This window comes from Cyrtonyx montezumae, unplaced genomic scaffold, assembly GCF_038088225.1.
Source record: "Cyrtonyx montezumae isolate F1298 unplaced genomic scaffold, pur_monq_1.0 scaffold_3, whole genome shotgun sequence".
Classification (NCBI taxonomy): Eukaryota; Metazoa; Chordata; class Aves; order Galliformes; family Odontophoridae; genus Cyrtonyx; species Cyrtonyx montezumae.
In genome coordinates, this window is record NW_027072034.1 from 87,987,257 (window position 1) to 87,999,493 (window position 12,237).

General features: G+C 38.5%; 1 protein-coding gene across 4 annotated transcripts in view; it reads left to right on the forward strand.

The window, feature by feature from the left end:
• Positions 1 to 12,237, forward strand: part of TEAD4 (TEA domain transcription factor 4) — a 49,327-nt gene that overhangs the window by 27,042 nt on the left and 10,048 nt on the right. For 3 of the 4 annotated variants that reach the window (XR_010622538.1, XM_065742361.1, XM_065742360.1), the window contains 5 exons: positions 1,881 to 2,015; positions 3,120 to 3,163; positions 5,390 to 5,445; positions 6,217 to 6,347; positions 7,580 to 7,753. Coding sequence is in view for 3 of the 4 variants with exons in the window: in XM_065742361.1 (XP_065598433.1) it covers positions 1,881 to 2,015; positions 3,120 to 3,163; positions 5,390 to 5,445; positions 6,217 to 6,347; positions 7,580 to 7,753 (540 nt within the window). In the remaining variant the exon portion in view is untranslated. The remainder of the gene's footprint in view (positions 1 to 1,880; positions 2,016 to 3,119; positions 3,164 to 5,389; positions 5,446 to 6,216; positions 6,348 to 7,579; positions 7,754 to 12,237) is intronic. The other variant, XM_065742362.1, reaches the window with a different exon arrangement.

Consider the following 12,237-nt stretch of genomic DNA (forward strand, 5'->3'; position numbering starts at 1 on the left):
ATCTGAGCAGCTACATACTGACTTTTCAAAGCAATTAGTCTAATACTATTTTCTCCCACACAAATTGAGGTCTCTTCTTTAAATGTGCACTGTGCCTGTTGTAGGGGAAGAAAAGGATATGGGGAAGTAGAGTAAAAGATTAAAGAAAATCTGTTCTCAGATGTCAGTAGTTTTCAACGTCCTGGGTGGCTAATAGACATTTTACTGAAGAAAAAGAGAGAAATTCGTGTTTTTATTATTATTTATTCCAATGTATTTTGAGAGGAATAAAACAAAAGGCAAAACCCACAAATGTTTGATAAAAAAAAAACTCGTTACATCTGTGGGTTTTTTTTTCTTTTTTTAAAAAGTATACTGGAAGTGTATACTTAAAAAGTGTACTTAAAAAGTGTACTGGAAACATAGAGATACAACAACTGTTAGTTGAAAAAGAACAGAAAGAGAAATAACAGAGATGTCTCTAGCAAAAACATGCTGTTTTCCCACATTCTGTTAGGCATTTAAACAAATCAGAAAAACAAAACAGACTTTGGTAGATAAAAACTTTTCCCTTCTTAATTGCCTTACTATTATTTATCTTTCTTTAACAAATCCACAAGTAATTTTAATTCTTCTTCCCATAAAAATTCTTATTTTTATTAAAAATTATTATTATTTTATTAAAAATTATTATTATTAGGGTATACAGATATGACTTTTATAGTGAAAAGGTAAGGAGAGAAAGAAAAAGGTCCCTTTTAGCACTGACAATTGGGAATTAGTCCTGATATGTCATGAAAAAAAATGTAATAAAGAATTTGAAGAAACTTTGAAAAAGTTAAATTTGAAGAAGCTTTGAAGAAACTTAGACATTTTGTCAGTTATTAATACTTCCCTTCTGTGCACTGGAATGGTACTAACAGGAATCACAGTTACTGTAAAAAAAGAAATACCTAAGTTATGCCCATTCCTACATATCATTTCATTTCAAAGTCATCATTCTTGAGTTCTTGTTTTGCTTCCTTAAAATGCTTTTGTATTACATCCACCAGTTCCCCTGTGATATGACATTTAGAAAACCTAGGGGAGAGGACAGAGAGAGTGGAGACCAAAGGTTGAGAACTTAGTGTAGTTACTAAAATCAGTGAATGCTTGTGGCTTTGACAATTCCTGAAGAGAACAAGAACTTTCAGCAGCTTCTCCAAGCCATTAATTCACCTCTGGCATTGCCATTACAATTATGATGTCACAGATAAAAGCAGTGTGTCTAAAGGATAAAGATTACTTTATGGTAATGTAGGAAGAAAGGAAGAATATGTGGAAGTACTTCTGGTTGTCCATTTATTTCCTGGATTTCTTTGTAGAAGAAACAAAGGATGTTCTTTGTTTTCAACATACATTAGCTCCCTTGTTGCAACTCCACAGCCTTGCTAAAATATAAAACTTAGGTTCCATATGTTCATGCCCTAGGATTTCTTGTTTCCCCAGGGATGCTCAGTTCTACCTGAGAATAACAGTCCTGAACTGAGATAGTCTTTTTACAGTGATGACGACAAACTCCTTCTGTGTTGACAATGAGTGAATTAGAGTCCTAATTTCAATAAGGAAACATTTTAGCTGTGGGGTTTAAGAACCTTAAGACAGAAAGGAGAAATGCTTAGCAGTCTCTAAACCAGTGATCCCAGCATTTCAGCAAGTAAGATTAGCCACACCTGAAGGTATAGTAATGGTTGAGATTCCTAAGCTTTGTCAAGTTCTTAGGATATTAATTTGTGAGTTTGCTGCTCAGGTTTTCAGAGATGCTTATTTCCTACAAATGAGCTGGTGAGAATCCATTAGGCCAGGCAACATATTTATCATTATAACTGTTCTATTTTTTCTCTTTCTACTCTTACCCATAGGATCAGACAGCTAAAGATAAAGCTATGCAGAGTATGGCTACAATGTCATCTGCCCAGATTATCTCTGCAACTGCCTTCCATAGTAAAATGGCCTTGCCAGGTCTCCCACGACCAGCCTACTCTGCTGTTTCTGGGGTGAGTGAATCAGTGTGTTAGAAGAGTTGGGCTGATGACACTTGAATCAAGACCTGACAAAAAGTGGTTTTTTTGTACAGCATGTGTTTAATATCGCTTCAACACTCTGTGTCTGATTCTTTGCTCATACTTACGTGAAACAGTGGAGTTTCACTTTATGCTTTTTTAAAAATGACGCAAGTGAGAGAATAATCATATCTTCTGGAATTTAGCTGCCAGAAATATTTTTAGGTGTCTGTATCCTTTTCTCATACCTTGAAACAGTTTGGACCATTATGACCCTTTCTCAAGCTCATCATTCCCATGCTCGTTTTGAATGCTTAGATCACAAATTAATGGCTCCTACACAAAACTTTTAACACAGAGGGGCTGTCAGCATCCCCCATCCTTGGTGTTGAGCCTAGTGAGATTTGTTCAGCACTGATTTTTCCCAAAATACTTCTGTGGAGTTCTGGAAAAAAATAGTCCATTGAAGAGGGGAATCATTTTTAATGCTTTGGAGACAGAGGTGCAAGTATGCTGTATGGGAACTGTTGAATCACGGCCTGAACCACTGATTGATCACCTGAGTGAGCACTGAGTCAGCTGCAGGGACACAGGTGAAGGTAATGTACCTGTGTGATTGGAAGGGGTGGAGCCTGGCTCCACCTCTCCCAGACCCCATTTAAGGGCTGACCACCACCAGGGAAGGATCTTTTCTTGGAGGTCTCTCCCGTGTGGAGTCAATGGTGAGCCTCAATCATCATAAAGGTGACCCAGTCTCTTCTTGCTAGTTGTCTGTATACCATCTACATAAGTCTACCAAAAATATACTGTCTTTTGCACTATTTTCCTTGAGTGCCATTCTTGGGGGTTATTTGCCCTACGGATGCATATATTCTGTTTTACATTTAAAAATACTATCATGTCATTTGCTTGTACATCACTACTATTACTGTGTGGAAAATGCCCTACAAGGGCTAAACCAGGAAAGCAGAAAGAGGAGGTGCAGCTAAATCATATCTTTAAGTCTGAGCTTACAGTTTCTTTCATCAGACAGGGGCTGAGTCTGGCATTTTTTCTTCTAAGATTAATGACCTTTGACTGTATGTCGTTCTCTTGCAGTTTTGGCAAGGAGCTTTGGCAGGCCAAGCTGGGTCTTCACAAGAGTGAGTATTCCTTCATCTGAACAGGTGCCTTCTCCATGCTCCTTGAGGAACAACATTAGCTATTTCAAGATTTTTGAAATGTTAATGTAGTCCTTGTTCTCAGACAGATTCCCTGACTGTGGATCTGAGACCTAAGGCCCATGGATGAAAATAAACTTAGAGTCACAAGACGTTCTTAAATCCTGAATGGGGGTTGTGATGAGGAAGGGGTTGGCCTCTTCTCCCAGATAAATAATGACAGGATGAGAGGGAATGGCCACAAGTTGTGCCGGGGAAGATTTAGATTAGACCTGTGGAAAAATGAGTGGTCAGGCACTGGAATGGCCTGCCTAGGGAGTTGGTTGAGGCACCATCCCTAGCACTGTTCAAGAAGCATTTAGATGAGGTGCTAAGGGATTTGATTTAGTAGTTCAGTGGGTAGGGATGGTGATAGGAGGATGGTTGGACTAGATGATCTTGTAGGTCCTTTCCAACCTAATGTATCTATGAATCTATGAAATAAAACCCTATGTCTTCATATGGTATCTTTAGTGTGGATTACACTCCTTTAACATGCCCCATTAAATCAGGCAGCCTAATGTGGGTTATTTTAATGAGCTGCTGAATCCAGCAGCCTGAGGCAAGACTGCTGCATCTCCATGCTTCCAGTTTCAACCAGCAAGTGAGGCTGAGCATGTTTTCCTGGTGGGCACAGAAACAAATAAACATATACATTGCACATATGCACATATATATACTGGCTCCCACAAAAAAGACTCAGTGTTCGTACAAATACAAAGAACACCAACAGCCTCGTTCTTTATCCCACTCTGGGTGATATGGGTGAAGGTGTGTTAAGGGCACGCACTGTGGATCCATACAGTATCTGGATTTGTGCGCTCTGTCCAGAAGCTATCCCTGTATCCTTTTTTTCCCTCTTTGCTGGAACCTGAGCATATGAACTCTTGAGGCTGTAGCTCCACTGTGTTCGCTTGCGCATATCCCTCACTCACACATACACATAATTATGTATGTGAACAAATGCACACAGTGAATTTCTTTGGTAGCTGGGCTTGGGTACATAGTCCACCCAGTAGATGGTCCTGAAATTTCACTCTTCCCTAGTTTGCCTCTCACGAAGATAAACACACACGAAGTTAGCTTTCAGTCACCCTTCAAGGCTGCACAGTCTTTATGTCAGTTGGTCTGGATCTCTTTGTCCCACTGCAAGTAGCCTCCTCAAGGTGCCTTTTCCCTGAAGACATACAGTTGGCTGCAAAGTCATCTATTTGCTGGCTAGTCTAGCTTGATATTTAGTAGAGAGCACACTCTTAATTGCTTGAGTTTCTGACAGCACAGAAACATGGCCCCCGTAACCCATGAGTTGGTCCCATGAATAGTACTTAGACAGGCACATACAGAGTACAGAGAGACCCTTACCCAGGAAAATAATTAGAAATAGAATTTAGTATGAAGATAGTACAGACTGTACTGGTACTGCACAGGACATGGCCAGACAAATATACTAATATTTTTATATGCAACTTGCATCTTCTATCCCTGTACTTGTCCTAAATATCTCCAAAATAAATCTTTTGCAATCCCTAAATGCTCTTTCATTCTGTCTCAATATCTCATACCATCTAGGCATTAGTCCCCTCAGTTTGTAAGGCAATTCATCTGTGAACTCCAACTGACTTATTTGCTTCATACCCAGCCAATGAGGCTGGTGACTCCCTGACAGCCCTGGTTTGATCTAGTCAGGGATTTTATTTCTATGACTCTTATTACTGGGGTTCCCCCTTCTCCAGTGCAGAGAAAAGCCTTTGGTGGGCTGATGGTTCTCTAGTAATGGCCCTGGATGTAGCTATGTCAGAATATTATTCAGGTCACTCTGCCTTCTGTTATTCCTCTGTGCTACTTGTCTCTCTGTGGAGACAAACTTTTATCACCTAACCTAGCAGGATATGTTTCTGTGAGGAAATTTAAGCCAACTTAAGGATAAGTGTCTGGAAAGGTTCTGCTCTTTGCTCCAGCTATGTGTTCTTGCTCTCTTCTTGTTCTATTGCTTATCTTTGTAAGGCAGATCAGGGAACAAAAACTAATAAGCTGTCTTGTGGGGAAAAGTGGTTCATAAAATACTGGGAGAAATGAAGTGTTTGTTTTGACCATCTAATCTATACAAACAGTTGATGAAATATATTTTCCTTTTCTTCTCTCTCTCAACTATCTTTTCATACTCTATAGTGTGAAACCTTTTTCTCAACAACCCTATGCTCTACAGCCTTCACTGCCATTACCAGGTAAGTAAAAAATACAGTTACTTCTTAAAAATTATATATTAACATAAACAATAGCTAGCACTTATAAAATAAAGGTTATTTTTAAAAATATTTTTACCTTCTGAAACTTTTCAGTAAGCCCAAAATTAGTTTCATATGGTTTCCCCTTATCACCAGTTTACATCCTTAAATCGAGAGAGCTCAGTTTGTGTTTTTTTTTTTAGATGCAACATTTTTTTTCTGTTTTTGTTGGTTGTTTTGGGGTTTCTTTTCCTCCTTCCCAGCATAAAATGGAAGTTTATATCTGTCTGTTGTTTTTCCACCTTTGTGCTTGCATTAGAAGATTGTATTCTGTCATAACATTTGCCTTTCCAATTCCTCATTAAGTGGAATAATAAATGCATTTTTCTTCTCAGTTTCCTCATTTTAAGAGGTTAATTAATCATGTTAATGGTGATGCTTCTATGTCTGGTACTAAGCCAACTTATTTCACTGCTCATCTAGGGCACATCCAGGTCCTCTTAAAGTTTCTGAATATGTTTTCTGTGGAGTCAAAAACAGGTAGATTATCTTCTACATCATACCAATTCTGACAATTGCTGTCTTAGCAGAGTGTGATTGAGAAGCCATTTACAGCACAGGTGGAGCGAGAAACATACAAATGATATTTTTGTTATGATGACTGAAGTTATAGAAAATGTTATCAGTGAGCTTTGACAAATAGGTTCTGTACTGGAGAACTATTGCAACTACCTGTTTCTCAGTTTTGGTGTATAAATCCTGTATGCTTAGGGTTTGACTCTCCTACTGGCCTCTCACCTTCATCATCAGCACCAGCTTGGCAAGGACGAAGGGTTGCTAGCTCCAAACTTTGGATGTTAGAGTTCTCTGCATTCTTGGAACAACAGCAAGATCAAGACACAGTAAGATATATATTTGACTTCTACTCCTTGTGTATCTTTGGTATTCAGGTAGCTCCTACTCATTGTGAATATGTGCTGTATGTGTGTGAAAATACTTGTTTCTTTTCCCTACTGAGAATAGAAAGCCATCTGTGGGAAACAAAGAACCCAGATAAAATAGATCCTTTTCTTAAAGGACAGAATTACTTCCAGCGTTATAGCCAGTTATATGCCATGTGCTTCTGGCCTCACTTTCCAGGGTCATGAGACAGTGGTACAGCCCCTACAGGGCTATTCTTGCTGTCCTGTTCAGCCTAGGATGATAGACCCAGAACCAAGTGGTGGTTAAATCACATGGAGCCACATAATCTCTCTTGTGTGCTGAGAACTTAACTTTGGGGTCAACTGGGACAAATTTGCATCAGTGTGTTTCTGTGGACCATATATAAAATTGGAGTACTAAGACTTGCCTGTCTCACTAAAGCCTTGTGATACTGCATCTTGAGAAATACATTAGTGACAAGCCAGTTATACTTTCTTTCTCTGAGACTGGAAAACTGCAGTTCAAAAAAGACAGTAGCATTTGGCTGGCACCTTGCTGTGGTGATTTAGGCAGTTCTTCACAGGATAAGTATCTTTGGTGTTTTTTGGCTGAGTGACTTGTGACAGGTAGCATTCTGCATCTCAGGTAATTCCAGACTGTTTAACAGCAGCTATGCGAGGCAATGGTTTAGGAGTGAATATAGTGGGAAAAAAACAAGTAATACTTCAGAAGAAGCAAGAAGCTGGATGTATTCATGAGAAATTAATAACAGCATGAACTGATATTAGCAGAAATCTTTTCAGTTAGTATTTCTCCTTTATTAGAAAGTGATATAAAATTTTAAGAAAATTCCCATACCCAATAAATGGCTTTTGTTGCCATTTCCTTATGGATAAAGGTGACAGCATCTACTGTTAACAGTTCTGGAATGATGTGTAGAGATGGGGTACAGACCTTTCTCTGTAATCATTCATACCATCTTCAGAACCCAGCCTTCCGTGCACTGTTCATGCTCTGTATCAAACGATAGAAGAACTGCATACTTTCTGAGCTTGAAGTTCTTTTGAAGTGGTCTTATGCTCTTTTTGGATTTCTTTGGTGGGATAGACTCTTCCAGTTTGCTAAAATGTCAACTTTTCTTTCATGAAAAGCTGTATGTTCAGAATATACTAAAAAAAATCATAATCCCTTGTTTTTCATGTTCTTGCAGTATAACAAACACCTTTTTGTGCACATTGGGCATTCAAATCCCAGCTACAGTGATCCCTACCTTGAGGCAGTGGATATCCGACAGATCTATGACAAGTTCCCTGAAAAAAAAGGGGGCCTGAAGGAGCTGTTTGAACGTGGGCCAGCGAATGCCTTCTTCCTTGTCAAATTCTGGGTAAGGGAAGGACTCTGTAAGATATCCATTTTCTATGAAGTTCTTACTTTAAAAGCAGTGGCCTCACTAGCTGTTACGTGACAGCTAGAAGACCTCTCAAAAATTTTCACTGAGCTTAAGACTGAATACAGTCACAACTTTCATTGGGGTTCATTCCTTAATTGTACAAGGTCCTAATTCTGTCCTGGAGTAAGATGAATCTTTTATGATGTCATTTGTACAGTTCTTTTTGACTAGGTCTGGAGAGTTTATTTGGTAATGGTGACTGGCACACTTTGGATTATTTGTTTATTTATATGAGAAGAATTTAGAGAAAATTCTTTGTGCATTTGTGTTCAATGTTGAGTAAATTCTGAGTCAAAGGCAATGGCAGTATTTTTCTCTCTCTTCTCCTATCTTATTAGCTGCATCTTGTGTTATGTGAGTACCAATGCTGTACATGTATGCATTGACTGCAGGCACAAGGATAGACAAAATATAAGAGATGTATTATGAAATTGTATTACGTTGCTAATTTTCTTCTGGTATGTTGGCAGAAATCAACTTGGCAAAAACTTTCTTAATTTAGCCTGGATAAGGCTTTCATGAATGGAATTAAATTTGCAAAAACTGTGTACATCCTGGCAATGGAATTGCCAGGTCACAATTGCATTTACTATAGTTATCAGTGATTCTTGCAGACACATAATTTTACTACCCTCACATTGTATGCTACTGAACTTGGTCCCTTAAAGGATTAGCCTCTGACAGAGTATTACCAAGCCTGCTTGAGAAAATAGAAACAAAAATTAAAATACCAGCTCTGTCTCCTGTGAATGGAGAGGGAGATTACCTGGGAGGGGACAGCAGCACCTTGCTGGGAAGTGTCTCCTTTGACAAAATACTTTGGGTAATAATTGCTCTACTAAGAACTGTCCTAGAAAGGAAACAGAAGTCTGATGTGATAAAAGGGGAAAAGAAAGAGGGAGTGGCTTTTGAGAAAAGGTCCTTGGAAAAGTAGGATTTGCGACAGCCAGTTGCTTTGTTCTATAGAGATCCTAAATAAATGTTCATGCCAAGGTGAAGTACACTGTATCCCTTTGTGGTATCATACTGAAATGCTTTGGAATTTTCAGGAAGAAAAATAGCAGTGCTTAGAGGGAGGTGTTAACCAGAGAGACTAAAAACACTTTGAATTCCTTAAGGAAAGAAAAATCATCATGAACTTGTGAACTAACACAATTTATCTAAACTGACAACATGCTGTTTTTTGTACTTGTGGGATTGGCTTTGGGGATTTTGTTTGTTTGTCCGTTTAATGAGAGAGAGGTAAATGTGGTCTATATACTGTGTCATACCAACCTAAGTTAGGCTTTTAAGGATTTACATGGTGGAATGTCATTAAGGTTGCTCTCACTGGACCCACAGAAGGTATCTGATTTTCAGTGTCAACCACTGAAATTTGGATTTCATAAGGAGACATGACATGGGATTTGAAAAACCTTTACTCCAGTGCTAGTGGTACTATACACAATGCCATGGGTTTCACTTCACAACAGTGATGTTTCTGGCTCTTGGTTTAATATTTTGATTTTCTCATTCTTATTTTTTTGGATACTGTTTCACCATTGAGTTTACATCCAGTTTTATTGGTGGAAATACTATCAGTATTTCTTACAAGTGAACTAATTTTACAAGTGAAGTTATTGATTGAATGAAAACCACTAAGGCTAGTATGAAGTAAATCACTCAGTCTTCTATTTGTTTCTCAGTGTAAGCAGTAGGGAATTAAAGCATAACTCCTGATACTGTGTTCTGGATGAGAAAGTTGAGGCACTTTTATTATTCGTACTGTGTTTATAGGTGTACTTATATTATTCTTGTTGTAATATTTCAGCTAGGATCTCCAGGACTGTGTACAGAAGTAGTTAAAAAAAATTACTTCAGAAAATTTGTGTCAATTTCCTTTTCTTGTGTTAAACTTCAAAACTTCTTCTTGGAAGATTTATAATTCAACATGCTTCAAATGTTGTGGTAGCACAATCTTATATTTCAAATCACAGGCATGAATCAAAGCTTGTGAGCCATGCCTGTAATTCACTACATCTCAGAAATTCCTGAGTTTGATGTAATAGATGCGTGTAGTGCAACTCCAGCCAACAGGAGGGGCCAGATAATATAAGGCAGCAAAACCTGCAAATTCTGAGACACTGTATTGGTATCTCCAAATACAGACATGTACCATTGGCCAAATTTTTTAAAGATTCTGGGTAAGAACTGTCACACCCCATCCCAGGCCTAAATAAATATAAATAAATAAATAAATTAAATACATGCATACATAACATACATACAGATCAAACAGTGTGGTTTTAAAAAGTTTTTCAGAAGAAAACTGAATTTCAGCTGAGGTGTTTAAATCTCCCTGAATTTTTACATCTCTATATACGACTAGAGTTTTTTTACTGTTTTATTGCTTGATTGCTCTGGACAGCTGTACCAAGTACACTGTCCAAATATGTGTTAGATAAAGTAACTGCTATAGTATTGAATTAGTAGCACTGTTTTCTAAAGTGAAAATGTTATCCAAAAGCAAATGGCTGAAATCTTAAATGTGTGGGTAGCTAAATACTTGGAAGGTTTCTTTGAGACATGAAGATATGATTTTTCAGAAGTTCTGAGTTGGTGTTTGCATGTGGGAAAAAAAAGTAACAAAAGCATTGAGATATTGAATCAGGTGGTTTTATATTTGTGTAGTTTTAGGCTTAAAGAACCCGAGCTAGGAAACTGCTAGTACTGTACTAAAGCAGTGAATATGCCAGATAACCTGTTGTGCAATGGAAGTTTAACTCCAGATGCCAGGTTTGTTTTACATTATATAAAAAAATAGTGAGAGTTTGCACTTATTCAGTGGTGCTGTAAATTATTTATACAGCAGCTAACAGCTAAAAGTTGACTAATTTGAAGCATAAACAGTGTCTGCAATTCTTCCTGATTTGGGCTTTGGGAAACTAGTAAAATGAACTAACTCTTGGACTTGGATTGGCAGGTTGTGTTCCAAGTGAATTCTAGCACATGACAATGAATGTGGGCCATTAACCTTCGACACATGGGCTGTGGCTGCTCTGCTCTTTTCTGATGTAACATTATCTTTGCCACCTGTTACTTGTTTCTCCCTATGAACGCCTCCTAAATGTGTCGTTATTAATAGTTTGAGGAAGAGCTGCTTTCCTTGCTTTGCATGTTATTAGAGTGGTGCACTTGCACTGTATTCAGAAGTAGTGAAACTGGCTAAAAGGTAGATGGAAAATCAAACAAACAAGTTCAGGACAGGGGAGTACTTTAACCAAAGCACATACCTGCAGATGAATGTTATCAGTAGAACTGTCTGGAAGACTTCTGCCAGTGATGAATACATGTAATAGCTTTTCGTTGGTGATAGGCAAGGTGCATATGTTAAATTAGTGAATGGTTTCTTTCCATTAAATGAATTATACTGTTGTAGAAGGGGCTGGAAGGGTGGACTGGAGACATGTCCTGCACTTATTTTCTCTCTCATCTCAAATAAATCCAGTCAGGTCAGCAGCAGCTCAAATTCCCTTTGTCATCCTGTTCTGTATACTTGTGGGGTAAATATCTCCCAAGGATGGTACTTCATGAAGAAACAGTATAGATGATAGTATATTTTTGGTAGGTCTATATAGATAGTATACAAATAATATAAAAGAGAAGATGGCTCACCTTCAGGATGATAAGGCTTGCAGGGAACTCCACATGGGAGGGATCTCCAAGAAGAGATCCTTTCCTGGTAGTGGTCAGCCCTTAAATGGGGTTTGGGAGAGGTGGACCCAGGCTCCACCCCTTCCACTCACACAGGTATATCACCTCCACCTGTGGGCCCATGGCTGACTTGGTGCTTACCTCAGGTGACCAATCAGTGGTTCAGGCTGTGATTCAGCAGTTCCCATACAATACTCTATGCCTTCAATCCTGATTTTTATGACCTTAGCACATTCTTTTTCTGAGAATGGATCTGACAGTCCATTATTTTCACCTGCAGTCAGCAACTCAACATCATGCCTAGCAATAATATATGTAAGGGTTCAACAGTCAAGATATTGCTGGCAGCAGAAAGCAGAGGCAGCTGAGGCAACTGATACTGAGTGTTTAAATGACACAGTTGTTGAAGGCTAGCAAAGTTGCATTTACTCTTACTGGGTGAGGCCTTCTATTATCTTCTAGCTCAGGAACTGCATCTTGCCCCTTTCTTAGAGGTCGTGCAACCAGTTTTGAACCATTCTTAAAGATTTGTTCAGCACCTGCTTTTCCATTGTCCACATGGGACATGTGCACAATGCTTTAGTTTCTCACAGCATTTGTTATAGTTTGGACTCTTGTCTAGTCACTGTTTTTCAAAGCCTCAGATAAGCTTCACTCTGTGAAGTGTTACAGAGAAATTTTGATTTACAGCCGCATTCTAGCAGGAATGAGGCTTTTCTCAGTAA